Genomic DNA, 15844 nt, shown 5'->3' with positions numbered 1-15844 from the left:
AAGCACTCAAATATATAAAATCTACAAAATGCACAAACATTTTCAAAAAACTTTACATAATTGTGATAAAATAACTAGTTTCGCATAAATATTGCAGAGAAAATCTTTTTAAAAGAAAATTTAGCACTTCTTGCAAACCCTGAATAAAAAAAAAGCACCTTTAAGGGCTTTTAAAATATGTAAATCAAAAATAAGATTCAAAATGTGCTTAAAGCACATTTTAAAAATGCTATGGACCCTGTGAAACAAGTTTAAGTCTGAAATGGTGAATGGTCTGTAAATTTGGACTATTGTACGTTTGCAATTTTCAAGAATTAATTTTTGTCATTAATTAGTATTAAAGGAAATTGAAAAAAAAATTCAAAAAATTATGTATTCCAAAATGACTAAGTCTTAAAATGCATCAAAATACTACCATCAAAAAAAAGTTTAAAGGATTGACTGCAATCTGAAAATGAAAAGGAATACAACTTTATTAATTCGTTTTTAGATAATAAAAACTGCAAATTTTCATTTTGAAAAAAAATTATGAGAAAGAAAATTAAAGGTATTAAAATTTCGTCACTCTAACAGTTGAGTGGCAACGCAGCCTCTACTCTTATTAAAGAAAGAAAATAAGATAGTCTGTTACAATAACGGAAAAAAATGCATATGAAAGAAACAAAAATAACATACAATGTTGAGCAATTTATACAATTTAATGCAATTTAAGTACTAAATTAAGTTACTAGTAATAGACAATAAACTTACAACACACTTAATCTACAAAAAAGTAGACTAAGGATGAAAATTCATTAAATGCACTTGAAATTTTGAATATTAACGGTAAAAGTGTATACTATTCCCTACTTTAAAAAAAAGGAAGAAAAAAAAATTGTCATTAACTTGCTTCTTCTAATTTATAAAATGACACTATGTCTGTGCAGAAAGACTGTGCCAAAATTCTTTATGTTTCATGGTCTCGCTGACGGAAAAAATAATTCTGCAAATATCTCAACTTATTTAGGTATATATAATCTATCTGCTATCATTGAGAGTTTTTTCCTGCAAAATAGTGTTAACTAATCTCTGCTACAAAAGGTAAGTATATTTAATTATATTTTTAATTATTGAACTAATTCTTTTTTTTTTCACTCCATAACCTGAAAATTAAAATGTTCTGTGAGGTGGGATGTTTCAACTTACTCAACGGTATAATTTTTTTTTTTCATATCCTGTCTATGACTTTTTTTGTTTTGTTTATTTGGTGTGCTATAGTGCCTAAGCCGAATCACTGTAATTGACATATTCAATGCTTAATATGCTAAAAAAACAAATTATTTAGAGTCAGTGAAATATTGTAAATGAGTTTAAAAAACAAAACAAACAAAAAAATTTTTTACTCACCAGCATCAGCATATGTATGGGTATTAAACATTAATATTTTGTTGGCTGTGCTACTAGCATACAGCTTCTTGAAAGTAGAATCAAAAACAAGACTTGTGAAGCCTAACATGAAAAGAAAATATGATTTTATGACTGTCAAAATAAAAAATAATTTGATAATAAGAAACAAATTTCAACTTAGAAAATTTAGATAAATAGCAACAAAAGTGATTGTAAACCCAACTCAAAAATTCTGAAAATTTCTTGAGTAAAATCAGTAATGACGCATTTCAAAACATTAATGTCTTTATAAATTTAAATCATTGATATTTTCACAACATGGAATTCTAAATAAATTATATGCAGCATAATTTAAATGAATAATTATGTAAGAGTTTACTTTTACCTCTAATCACATTTATTATTCTACCAGGAACTAATATTTACAAATGAAAGAGATGCCAAGTATAAATATTCTAATAATTAAAAAAAAAGAATTTTTAAACATAAATGTGATCGATGATTTCTCAAAACATCTGGACTTTGGATTTCTGGTAACTTTCGAATCGCGGTTAGTGAAAAATCTGAAAATCCAGATTTTTTCCGGATCACAATCATCTCTGTATTAAATAGCTACACCATCTTCAAAATTTTACAGATGTAGTTGGTACTCTATTTATGTCGCATTAGAGCTGTACAATATTATCTGTAGTTCTTCCTTGAGGATGCTCCAAAGACACGCCATCCAAATTTCGATCTTAAGTAGTAGGAATCAATAATGATAATAAAGAATTTAAAAAATTTCCAATTAAAGTAAAAAAATTTTTTTTTTCTTTTAAATCTACTTTTGCACAAATAACTTTAATTTACCTCCTACCTGTACAAATTTCATCTTCACACATGAACTCAAAGGAGAAATTTAAATAAATGTTAAGTAGCTATAGCAATTACAATTGCTTTCGTTACAATTGCTCGTTCGAATTAAACAGGCTTCCCACTCAATTTCAGAAAAAAAATTCCCTTAATTTTTCAGGTATACCAGATAAATTTCAATGAAAATTTAGATCCTATTTTCAGCAGAAAAAGTGTTTCTTTTATTTGTAACGTAAATATTAGATTTTTTGGGTAAAAAAATTTTATTAAATGAGGAAAGGAGCATTTCAGTTTGACTAAAATGTGAAATTTTTATAACAAATAATTGTAATAGATGTTAGAATTATTTAACTTGAATTTCAATAACAGATTAATGGTACTGACAATTTTGAGATTAGTTATTTTCCAGGTATGATATAGGAATATTCTAGGCTTTTTGTAAAAAAATTGCAACTTTTCCTGATTTTTGGAGTTAAAATAAAATTCTCTGATAATTCCAGGTTTTCCCTGCTCTCCTTGCCCCATGGAAACCCTGTTAAAAGGTTCCAGAAGATAGGCAGAAATGGTTTTTTCCCAAGTTTTCTAAACAAAAATTTAAATAATTCATAAACTATAAGTAGTATGTTACATTACAAAGAATGAAGTTAAGTTCATTTAATAAGTGCACAAAATGCATAGTTAGTAAAAGTTTTCAAACTTAAATATGGTACAATTATAAACCTATCTTTTCTTTTAAACAATAAACAAAATGCAGATAACTGTAAAGACACAATTAAGGAAAGAAAGAAACATTGAACATTTATTATAATTTTTATCATTTGAAATTATGTTTAAAAAATTAATATAAATAAAGTGTCATCACCCTTATCAATTAGAAATGGGAAATTACCTTCAAATTCAATATATAACATTTACAAAAAAAGTTAGAAAGCACAAGAAGAGCAGGCAAATTTTTATTTATAAATTTGACTAAATAAAGGAATTTGATTAACACATTGTCTTCATTAACATATTATAACTTCTGATACGTAAAAAATACAGGCGTGGCTATTAAATATTAATTATTAAAAAATACCTATACCAGTTAGAACTTCTATTTACAATAAAAATTAAATAAATAAAACATTTTCTACTATTTAGAAAAAAGAAACTTACATAAAATAATTTTGCTTGCCTCTCAGCATTGCATGGTAACCTTTACAAGAAACTTAGCGATAATATTAAGATCCCATAGCTTCATTTATTAGAAAATAATATGCCATTTTCATAACTACAGGGATGAGATTGGGCGAAAGGCAAAAAAGCTGCATTTTCAAGAGAAGTAAATCTTATGTGATTTATAGCAAAAATACCAGTAACATATTCTCATCCAGTTTCGCTGATGTTGTAATCAGGGTTTCCGCTACGGTAGCTTTTTTCGCAAAATGCGAAAAGATCCCTCAAAAATGCTAAAATTCAACAAAGCATTTTCGCTAAAGGATTTTACTAAATTCCATTAAAAAAAAAAGCTTCCGTGAAAAACCATGACGCTAACATCCATGAAAAAAACTTGATCAAACAAGAAGGAGAAAAATTCTAAATATCTTTCGCAAGAAGAACCATGACGCTAGCGTTCACGAAAAAAACGTTATCAAACGAGATGAAGCATAGCGATCAACAAAAATGGCTAGAATATATGAGTTTCACCGAGAAGAAAAGAAAAATAAACTAACCACAAGACTAAAAACAAGTTTTCCCTCCCCCTCAACCTTCTGCTGCAATACTGCTGGACTGAAACAGAGGGAAAGATTCCGTAATTTGATGCACAATTTTTTAAACTGTATCATTGAAAATATTACTGATAGATTGGGAGATTTGGATAAAATCGAAATGTTCAATATATTTATACCTAGCAGGATGCCCCATAGTTCGGAAGAATTACAGCATTATGGTGTAAAGGAAATCCGTTGCATTTTCAATTTGTTTTCGGAATCTCCCAGAAAAGATTTTCAGTTTACAGAAACTGAATTACTTTGTGAATGGGGATTATTTAAACACATCTTAATGCAACGATGTAAAAACATGTCATTTAATGAATTACTTTTATTTTTATATACCAATGATGTGTCTGAACAGTACCCATTAATAACTTCTGTTATAGAGTATTGTGCAACAATACCAATGAACACTGTTGACTGTGAAAGGGGCTTTAGCTGCCTTAATTTGATTAAAACTAATATTCGAAACACGTTGTTAATCAACCATGTAAACAATTTGTTAATGATTAATATTGAGGGCCCTGAAAGTGCATTTAACTTTCAAGAAGCATTTGTAAAATGGGCAAACATGAAAGAAAGGAAGATTGTTAATTATAAACCAAAATATTTTGATAAATAATAAATGTGTTTTTTTTGTTATAGGTATTCTTTTTGATATTCTTGTACATTAAGCTATTCTTTATCAGATAACTTACAGTACTTGTTTGATATAAAGTAATTTTATAAGCCTAATGGCATTTTAGCATTTTGCTAAAACTTTTTTTCAGATTTTAGCCTTTTTGCTAATGAATTTTTAGACTCAGCTTAAACCCTGGTTGTAATGCCGATATATAGCAATAATCGTCGATAGAAAAACTCCCACCTTCATAGTAACTAATTTAAGAAAAAAAAACTTACTTTATACATGAATCTTGATAAAGGATTTTAAAATTGCGTGAATACAAATAGCGATCTTGGATTTTAAAATCGCGCGAACATAAACCACGATAATGAAATCACATGAATGAAACTCGATATTGGATTTTTAAAATGTGAAAATACAAATCATGAGGCGTAATTTTCAGATCGTGTAAATACGAATTATGATGCATAATTTCTAAATGGCTTGAAAACATATCCAAAGCCCAAATTTTAAATCATGTGTAAATACGAAAATAGATGTTGGATATTATAACCGCAAAAAAGAATCACGACATTGGATAAACTCGCATGAATATGAATCATTACATAAAATTTTAAAAACGCCTCAATACAAATCGCGATAATAGATTTTAAAATCTCGTAAATAAGAATTGAATTGAATGATATAGAAATCGAGTGAATAAGAATCATAACCAGCGACTTTTAAATCAGGTAAATACGAAAATTGATGGTTGATATTAAAATGCAGCGACGTCTGGATAACGAAAATACGATCTAGCGGACGGGTAAAATTGAGGAAAAATCTTATTTTCTGCTCGTAAAAGCTAATAGCTGTAATGAGTAGATATGCGGAACTGTCGGCAGCTACGTAGTTTGAATTTTCTATTTATCCTTTGATATATTATATCTATATATCAAATCGGAAATAAATATAACTATTTTATTTCAAAGGCAGAATCTTCAGAAAAAGCGGGATATTTATTAAAAAAAGTTGAAACTTTAAGAGAATCGGAGTTTCTGATTTTAAAAAAAAACTGAAATTCGAGAGACAAAAGTGAAAAAAGGCGGAAATCCGCTAAAAAGTGGAAAAATGTCGTCCCTGTAGCTATTAAGATTTCAATATTAAATAGGATACAATTTTAATATAAATTAGGATACAATTTTAAGGCAAAAATTTTACAATAGCAAATTATTTTTCAATATATGAGAAAAAATATATGGAAATTTACTAGTCGCAAATTATTTTTATTTGTAGTGACAATTTTTGAAAATATTTTCTTATTATTTTTATATTTTGTGTTGATTTTTAATATAATTTCTAATTTTCGCAAATCATGCCTAAATTTTCACAAAACAGGTACCTCCAAAAAAAAAAGAAAAAAGAAAGAAACTAGGCAGACCCGTGATAACACCACATTTCAAACATGGATAAATGTGTAAAATCATGGACCAGACAAGAGATGGAATGGAAAATATTTGAATAGAATCATGGCTTACCATAACCATGCGTTTTATCGTCTTTATATTTCATTTGATAACGGGGAGAAGGGTTGAGATTTGATAGGTAAGTTTTTCTCATATCCCAGATCTTCACGACACTGTAATGAAATAAATAGTTTTTAAGGTCAAAAATATACAAACAAACTTTTTTTATGCACTTATTTTATATGAGACACAATAGTTATACCTATCAGTTGAACCAGTTGATGCCAAATTAATGCTGTCCTGGAATGCAACTGCAGACACGCTATTACTTAATTTTTTACTCTAAAGAAAAGGGAATACAATTAATTAATACAAAAAAAAAAGCTTCTTAACAAAAAAAATTCAGTGAAACCAGTAAAGTTGACCACAAGTGGGACAACACTTTGATGGTCTTCTTGTAGGGTTTCCACTTTAATTTTTTTTTTTTTAAATAGTAGCTTTAGTAGCCTTATATAAAAATTAGTAACCAAAATAGTCTCCCCAGTGGTCAGGAAAACTACATTATTTTTGTAGTTGTAGTAAATTACAACTACAAAAGTTTTGTAGTTATAGTTAACAACTAGGAAATAAGCGGTGTTAGTAAACTTTTTTTTAATAGCAATGAAAAATAATATGCTCAAGTACAGGGGTCAGAAAAACTTAATTATTTTTGTAGTTTACTGCAATTACTTTGTAACAAATGTGGTGAACTACATCTACATTTTTTTAATGTAGTGACTACAACTACTTTGGAATTGTAGTAACTACTTTAACAGGGTTCCCACTCTATGATGAGATTGAAATTCAAGGACTTTCCAGGACTTTTCAAGGACCTCAACAAAATTTTCAAGGACCTTAATCTAAGACCAATTTCAAAAATTATTCTCTTCTATTTCACTAGAAGCAACAATGCTTGTTGTGGCAATAATTAATTTCAAATATAATACCTAAATGCTTTGCCTATATAGAGAGAAGAGAGTATATGTATTATGGACTAAAATTTATATTTTTCAGGGATGAGATTAGCCAAAAGGCAAAAAAGCTGAATTTCCACGATCATAAATTTTACGCAAGCGCAACCCTTTGATAATAAATTCCAGACAGTTTAAGGTAATAAATAATGTGTTGACATACAATTTTGTACTAATCTATTATTATATAAATGATTACATTGCTACTTAACATTTAGTGAAAATAAAAATTACCAATTGAAAAAATAAAGCTGGAAATTATAATTTTCCTCAGTTCACATGAGAGACATTTATTACTTGAAAAACTACCTGGTTTAGCAAATTAAAACTACTGAGAATATACATTAATATTTCATTTCTTTTAATAAATACTGTTATGTGATTTATAGCAAATATATCAGTAATATTACTTTTTAAATTATATTGGAAAAAAAACTTTAACAATGGACCGAATCATTATGTTAATATTATAGTCTAATCTAACTAGAGCCCTTTGAAACATATCAATAACAGTGAAGTAGAAATATATAGTAACTCCTTTACATACAAAAATTGCTATTTTAGTTTGAAAAATTACATGACAATCAGTAACTATTTAGATAATTGTTTTTTATTTGATAAGAATTTTGCCTTTTATAGCATAAATAACAGCAATTATAAATAAAATTTTGATGATGAGTTAATTAACTCTTTTTCCAAAAAAAAAAAATAATAATAATTAAATCCCTTTTTAAGTGATTGCTTTTGTTTGCTATATCTTTTATGTTTGCTATATTTAGTCGTTAGTCCATCTTCAAACATCTTGTGACAAATCCTATTTTTTCTTCTTTGCAAGCACAGAATGTAAGTTTTGAATATATTCCCTTCCAGTTTCTCTGATGTTGTAACACTTACATATACTAATAATCGTCGTTAGAAAAACAGTCACCTTTATAGTAACTAATTTTAAAAAATAATTTACTTCTTACAAGAATCGCGATAGTTGATTTTAAAATAGCGTGAATATGAATAACAATTATGGATTTTGAAATCACATGAATATGAAACTAGATATACGATTTTGAAAATGAGGAAATACAAACTGGGATATAGAATTAATAAAACGTGTAAATACAAATCACGATTCATACTTTTTAGATTGCGTAAATACGAATCATGATGCGTAATTTTTAGATTGCATAAATAAGAGTTATGATGCACAATTTTCAGAATGCGTGAATGCGAATCCCAATGCCTTATTTTAAAATCACGTATAAATACGAAAATCAATGTTTGATATTATAAACCGCATGCGCAAATCATGACATTGAATTTTAAACTTGTGTGAATACCAATCGCTACATAGGTTTTTACAAAGGCGTAAATACGAATCACAATATTGGGATTTTAAATCTCGCAAATGAGAATCGCAACGTACAATATTCAAATCGCGTGAATAAGAATCGCTACACGTAAATATGAAAAGCTATGTTTGATATTAAAATCGTGTGAATAAGAATGGAGATATTAGCAGATTCCAGGCTTGGAACCTCTAAAAGGCTTGTCAGAAGCAGCGTCGCTTGTACTACAAAAATCGGATCTATCGGGAGGGCGGGTAAAAAATTCGGAAAATCTTATCAGCTGCTGTAGTAAAAGGGGAGAAAATAGCTATAATAAGTAAAAATGAGAAAGGATTGCTAGCTATGTAGTTTGAATTTTCTGTTTCTCTTTGAAAATCGGTGAATTTTCTGAAAAAGCGGAATACTTATAAAAAAAGTGAAATTTTTAGAAAAATCTGAATTTTTGATTTAAAAAAAATGAAATTCAAGAGATAAAAGTGAAAAAAGAGGAAAAATCTCATCCCTGATTTTTTTAAAAACAACCCTACTGGTTTTACATATTAATTCACAAAATCATTTTCAGCACAATCTATAACTAATGGTAATGAGGTGTTAATGGTGAAATCCTTTAATCCTGTGTATTTCCATGTGAAGGCTGCATGAAAGACAGAGTTAAATCTTAGGTATTCCATATTCCGTGACTATTCCATAACCCCCACCTCTCCTCTATTAAACATCGTTTCTGAAATTATTCATCCATAATTTAAACAACCTTCTCTAAATGTTATGCAGCAACAATTCTTTCTGAAAATAAAAATTAGAAGGAACATATCCCATTTTCACCATGTTTAAAAGCATTATTCGTTATGTGTAATCCACAACTACCAATGAATATGAGCTGGTGGGAATATTTCTCTTTTAATTCACACTGAAGCTTCTAATAGAATTTCCAATTGACATAGGGTCCATCCATGGATAATTGAAGTATTTTAGAGAGCTTTTAACCATCATCCATGCATTTGTAAAGAGAGGACAAAATATTTTCCGCAGTTCCATGACCCATAAATTGGAAGGTAAGATACTTAGTGCAAACTTTATTATCAATTCCTTACCATAATGTCCATCTGCTTAGATTGTAGAGACTGACTTAACGTCTCATCAAAGAGTACAGTGTAGCAATCAACATTCTTCAGCTCATTTATAAGAATCCCTTTGAAGTATAGTGCCAATCCAAAGGAGCCCAAATAGGCTCACTTTGTGGCACTACAAAAAAATTGTCTCGCTATACAGCTATCAGCAACCATTTTGGAGAACAATTTACTAATCTCTTCACAGGAGTTACATGAATAATTACTAGTGATGCACTTCAGACTCCAGAGAATTTCAGCATCAAGCACATTCGACCAGATAAGACAATGTTACTTCGGCCACTAAAGTTTCTGTTTCACATGAGGCACACGTTGTTGAAGGAGTATTTACACCAGATGAATTAGATGTTGATGTCTTTGGAAAAAGAGAACTCAGGGCATGAGACTGCTTTTTTGTTTTACCTTTCTTTGATGTGTGATTTCAGAGCAGATTCTTCCATTTTCGCGATATCGATCTCCTTCATGCATAATCGGCACTTGGCTCTGAACTTCTTTTCGGGCATCGATAAAATCCATTCTTTATAAGCTTGATTATCCATCCGTTGGGGATTAAAATAGCACTTCCCAGGCATAACTAGTCTAAACTACATAACACAAATACGAAGCCGTGCCTTTGCGAATACGCTTTACAATAAAGTTTTGAAATGACGCAAACGTAAGGACAAGTGCGGATGGTAAAACGGCAAATTTATTGAAAACTACAAGGTACATATTGTTACGAAATTTGAGAGTATTCCAGTTTCGTTCAGAAAAAAGAAGATCTAAGCATATGTGACAGAAGATGAAGTGGAGTCTCGCCCCGAACGCATTGATTGTCTGCTGTGCTCCGCGTGCTTGGCAGACACCAAGACGCTAGGCCCGGTTAGAAACGGTGGCGTTAAAAACCACGTGAGAGAGTTCGGGAACAAAACAGAAAGAACGAGAAAGATCCGTGGGTGTTTTATAAAAAGGGCCGCCGGCAGTATTGGACAAATTCAAGGACCTATCAAGTTTTTCAAGGACCCAAGACGTTTTTCAAGCACTTTCAAGGACCTAAATTTAGCAAAAAAAAATTCAAGGACTTTCAAGGACTCTCAAGGACCGTGGGAACCCTGTTTAAAGAGAACTTTGGAGAACTTAATTTACACCTATTTTCAAAAGGGATTTGAAAAAGAAATTTGCTTGGATTAAATATAAGAGAATTAGAATAAAAATAGATAAAAAATATATTTATGTTTACATCTGCAAGTTTACTTGCCAACAATTTTTTTCGAAATTGCTCATTTAACCTTCAACTGTTTATTCCTTTGTCTACAGCAAATATTTAATTTAAAACGAACTTTGGCACAGTAAAAAATGACACCATTTCTTCTAAAAGCTTCGAGAATGATTTCTCGCATTAGGCCAACCAGTGGTCGGAAAAACTACATTATTTTTGCAGTTTGCTCCAATAGTTTATTGCAAATGTAGTTAGCTACAACTACAACGATTTTTTTTAAAATATAGGAACTACAAACTACTTTCGAAGTGCAGTCACTATTTCACTACTTTAAGGATCCGAACTTTGCTCAAGAGATTAATTTACATCTATGTTCAAAATGGTTTTGAATAAAAGATTGGCTTACATTAAACATAAAAATTTATTCAGAAATATTTATTTATGTTTACATGAACCAGTTTGTTATTCTAAAACAATTTTTTCAAAGTTGTTCATTTATTCAACTTTTTATGTTCTTCGTGAGAGCGAATATTTAATTTAAGAAGTGCTAAGAAATTATAAAATACTTGCAGTTTTATTTGTTTAGTGCTCTTTTATTTCTTTGAAGAAATTGAATACATAGAAAATATGTTTCCCTAATTTGAAATAATATCAATGTCTCAGGAGTATACATTCACATGTAAAAGTGTGACTTAAGTGGTTAATTATCTATTTTTCGTAATAGCAAGATTTAATATTTGTTATACGTGATTCTAAATACGTAATTCCACTTTACTCTCAGCTGCAGTTACAGGGACATTTCATTGCCTCTCTTGACGGACCCGCAAAGTATTTTTATCCATCAAATTCAAAAAATTATTTCAATTAGAGATGTGTTTCTTTGCTAAACTGACATTAAAAGTTTGCTAACATTTACTTAACTAACATTAAGAGTAGTGGACATGAACCCAGTGGCCGAATTTTTTCAAGCTATCAGTGACAAAACTAATATATTTCAAGCACTAAAAATTCTAGCACTAATATCTTTCTGCAAGATACTTTTAATAATAACTAACATGTATGTTACTATTTTAACATATCAAAAGCGCTGTGTTTAAGTATAATTTTTTTTAAAATTGAACATGTAATAAGTTTTTATTCTAATATTATGGGTGATATTATCACACCTTGTTGGGGGAGAAAACGTACTAAGTATTTCCATCTTCGCATTTTGTAAATAATCACCACAATTAAGTAATTAAAAATCATGAAAACCGTTGTTGAAAAAAAAAAAAGATCGACTCCTCAAAAAGGGGTAACTCAAGTGCATAATAAATAATTGTAATATCACATAAAAAATATCGGATTTAAAAACTGTTGAGAAATAAATAGTAATAACAGCCAAGCATTTGATAGAATCATTGCCTTAAAAAGTAAATACTCAAAAACATGATTCCAATGACTATCTAAATGCATGATTCAAACATTATGTGCAAACTTCAGTAGAAAAGAAAACTAAAATTATTTACTTTTTAGAAGAAAAATCTTTCTTCGGGAACTCTGTAACATTCTGCGATAATGTTTCCATGATTCTGCCACGGGGGACATGACTACATTAGTTTCACTACTTGCAGTTTACTACTGCAGACCACTGGTCTCCAATAAGATGCCATTTTTATTCGTGTAATAGTGTTGTGAATGATTTTTACAATGAACCAACAAACTTCAAAAGCAAAACTATGTTTTTTCCTCCTTATAAAAGTATCACAATTAAAATAAAAAGGAAATTAAATAGAGATACATTTTTAAAGTTCAAGGTAAATAAATTGATTTTGATTCTGAAAAACCACTGTAAATTAAACAGGTGATTAAAATAAACAATTGATCTAGATTCAAAATAAAGATTAATCGTACTATAAAAATTTTTAAAAAATTAAGTGTTTAACAACTTTAAAGATATTTTACAAAGTTTTCAAATATTAATAATTTTTTCCCTACATGTAGTCTGTTTGAGTTTACTAATATTATAACTTTAAAGAAAAAAGTTAGTGCTCATTAATAAATGCTAAATAACATTAGATTTTTATAATAAGTAGATTAATTAAAAACAAAGTATATAAAATTATGAAAAAATACATAGCTTTAAAAAAATTTCTATGAAATGATTTTAGATAATTTTATCTTTAAACAAGATATTCAATAAACTGAATATAGTATAAGTTCATAAAATTAACTAGATATGAGCATACAAATTAATTTAGGAAAATAAGGATTTGAAATAAAGCATGAAAAAGAAAGCGGATTTTTTTTAACGTATCAGAAAGAAAGGAAAAAGGTCAAAAGATTTATCGTTTTTTAAATTATATATGAAGAAATATGACCTAAATTTGCAAGAAATCCCCACTTTTTAAAAAATAGTTGTTTTGGGATGCTTTTTTGCTCAAAAAAGTTACCATTGCCAACCAACGACAAAAAATTAGCAAGTCGTTGCTATTTAGTTGCCATTGGAGGCTCTAATTTAGAGAAATGGTCACAAAAGAGGAAATAATTTTCATTTGCCAGTTTGGTACATCAAAAGCAATTTAAACAAATGATCAACTTAATAGGTTTCACTTAACATAATAGAATTTTTAATTATGAACATTTATAAATACTAAACAATTTTCTATTTGAATTACATTATAGATTGAATAACATACTTCTTTATACCTTAATTAAAAATTATTCTCAGAGTTGGCAAGGTTTAGGGCAGAATGGATTAATCCACGGTTTAAACCGTCCTGTCCAAAACCCTTTTATTCAAAATATGTCACAATTTAATTTATTATTTTTCACAAATATTGTGAAAAATAAAAGGTTAGTTTATGAACAAGAAACAAAATGAAGACAAGTTTTTGTTTCATTAAAAAATTAAATTATTATTCTTAATATTGCATTTATTAATCCATGCAAAAACGTAATTTATCAAAGCATATTCATTCATATTTAAGGGATAAGGTATTCACTTTTGTTGTTTAATGAATTGTGGAGCTTCGAAATTTATAAATCTTTTCCTATTATATTATTTTCCATTAATAAGTTAAAGTTAATTGTATTAAAAGTAACAAATATTTATTAATATATGTTAAATACTATCATGAGTACAATTGTTACACATATAGAACTTTTATCTATTACCAATGTTCAAGGTTTCGGACACTTTAAGGCAGTTTAGGGGAGTTTTAGTTAATTTAGGACAGTTTAAGACAGTAAAACTCATGTGTCCTGTCCAAACCCAGTTAGCATTCAAAACCTGATTTATTCTGGATTCTTTCAAGAAAAAATAAGCACATTTTAAGTACTTTTTAAGCACTTAAGAAATATTTTTAAGCACTATATTCATTAACAAAGTGCAAAATAATTTTCAAAGACTTCACAAGATCATGATAAAATAACTAGTTTCTGACAAGGAACTCCTTTCTTGATTATATAAGCCCCCATAAAAAGTTCCAAAAGTTTCGATTTGATTTCAGAGGGTGTAAAATGAAGCCAAAATTGAGAATATCTGGCTAAATTCAGCAGAGTTGCACATGAGAGTGCTAGAATCTCACTAAATGCAGCTCAGTAGACGCACATGCGGACTGGCAAGTATTTCATCATGTAAAATTATTGGCACTTTCCTATGATACGACCGGCAGTACGACAAAATGGATTGTGGTTGAATGAATAGTGAAAAAGTTGAATAGAACAATGTAAAAACCAAGCTTTTTCATAAGTGGCGAAAATCGACATGGTAAAGGGAAAAAAATCTAATTTTCGAAAAGGGAAAATTAAGCACTTTTTTAAAAAACAACACTGGAAAAAGCATCTTTAAGCATTTTTTAAAAACACTAAGAGCCATGATCATATATTGAATAGCATACTTTTTATATTCTTATTAAAAAGTATTCTGGATTGCAATCCAAGAGTGAGAATAAATTCTTTAAAGCAATGGTTACAAGATATCTATGATTTTCAAATGTGTACACAATGACACAAAAGACGAAGTATACTTACAAAAGGAAACTTGGATTTGTTGGCATCTTTCCTTCTGTGAGCAGATTGTATTTGGATAGATGGTTTGTACACAGCATTTCCATCTAATAAAAAAATTTACAACTTTATCTTAAGAGGACACCATACTGCAGAAGATCTAATAATATGAATAAATCTAATAGTATGAATTATAATTAATACTTCTATTTTTAAAGGGAAAAAAATCAAATTTTGAGATTTGGTTAACATACAGCCTGAAAAGGACGCCATGCCGCCTTTCTCCTTCATTACTAATTTAAAGTGTAGAAAAAGTGAGTTCAGACAAAACTAGAGTAAGCCATGAAGTTTTAAATACTGAAAGGAAAATTTTAAAATATAGAAATGAAAATAAATTATTACATGATAACTTAATATTACGCAACCAAGAAGGTTTCTTCCAATAATTTATTTGCTTTTTAATATTTTGAAGTATTTTTTTCAACAATTGAAACTTCATGACTTAATTCAGATTTGCTGAACTTACTTCTTCTTCCCATTATATTTTAAATTAGTAATGAAGGAGAAAGAAAATTTGCAACAAAATTTTTCTTCTATGGTATGGCGTCCACTTAGGCCAGAGGTCGCCAAAGTGGTCTAATAATAATTAATAAACGTATATTTATTGGAGTGAAACAAGTATGTACGTACCACTGCGCAGTGGCACGAACTCAGCGCAGTTTATAAGTCATATGCATATATGCGCTTGTCCAAATGTCACGTGTGACGAGCATTGACGTTACAAATGCAAATATCATACGCAGTTTCAACTATCTTTGCAAACTGTGTTGAATATTTGCAGTGTCATTATTAAAACTTTTATAGTTTTGGATAATTAGTTATTGTTTCGATAAAACCATTCGTTTGGTTTAGATATCAATTTTAATTATCAATGCACAAAAAAGAAGGTAAGCATTAATGATATGGATTAGTACAGCCCGCGACAAAACTATAGCATACTTTGTATTTTTTTACGAAAATTGCAAAATTGACCAATTTTGACGAAAATTAAAATTGACCAATTTTGAACCAATATAGCGAACCTTGCAAAAAAACACCAGGCCCACCCATCTTATTG

General features: G+C 29.0%; 1 protein-coding gene across 2 annotated transcripts in view; it reads right to left on the bottom strand.

Annotated features, from left to right (window-relative positions):
- Window positions 1-15844, bottom strand: part of LOC107450413 (WD40 domain-containing protein denticleless) — a 50752-nt gene that overhangs the window by 18982 nt on the left and 15926 nt on the right. For both annotated transcript variants that reach the window (XM_043055936.3, XM_071186771.2), the window contains exons 7-10: window positions 14752-14834; window positions 6325-6404; window positions 6135-6235; window positions 1387-1488 (exon numbers count right to left, since the gene is read on the bottom strand). In XM_043055936.3, coding sequence (XP_042911870.2) covers window positions 1387-1488; window positions 6135-6235; window positions 6325-6404; window positions 14752-14834 — 366 coding nt within the window. The remainder of the gene's footprint in view (window positions 1-1386; window positions 1489-6134; window positions 6236-6324; window positions 6405-14751; window positions 14835-15844) is intronic.

This window comes from Parasteatoda tepidariorum, chromosome 3 (assembly GCF_982258835.1).
Source record: "Parasteatoda tepidariorum strain Cologne lab strain chromosome 3, Ptep-v5.0, whole genome shotgun sequence".
In the NCBI taxonomy this organism is placed as follows: domain Eukaryota; kingdom Metazoa; phylum Arthropoda; class Arachnida; order Araneae; family Theridiidae; genus Parasteatoda; species Parasteatoda tepidariorum.
The sequence above is the reverse complement of the archived record's forward strand: the minus strand, read 5'-3'. Positions and strand labels throughout refer to the sequence as shown.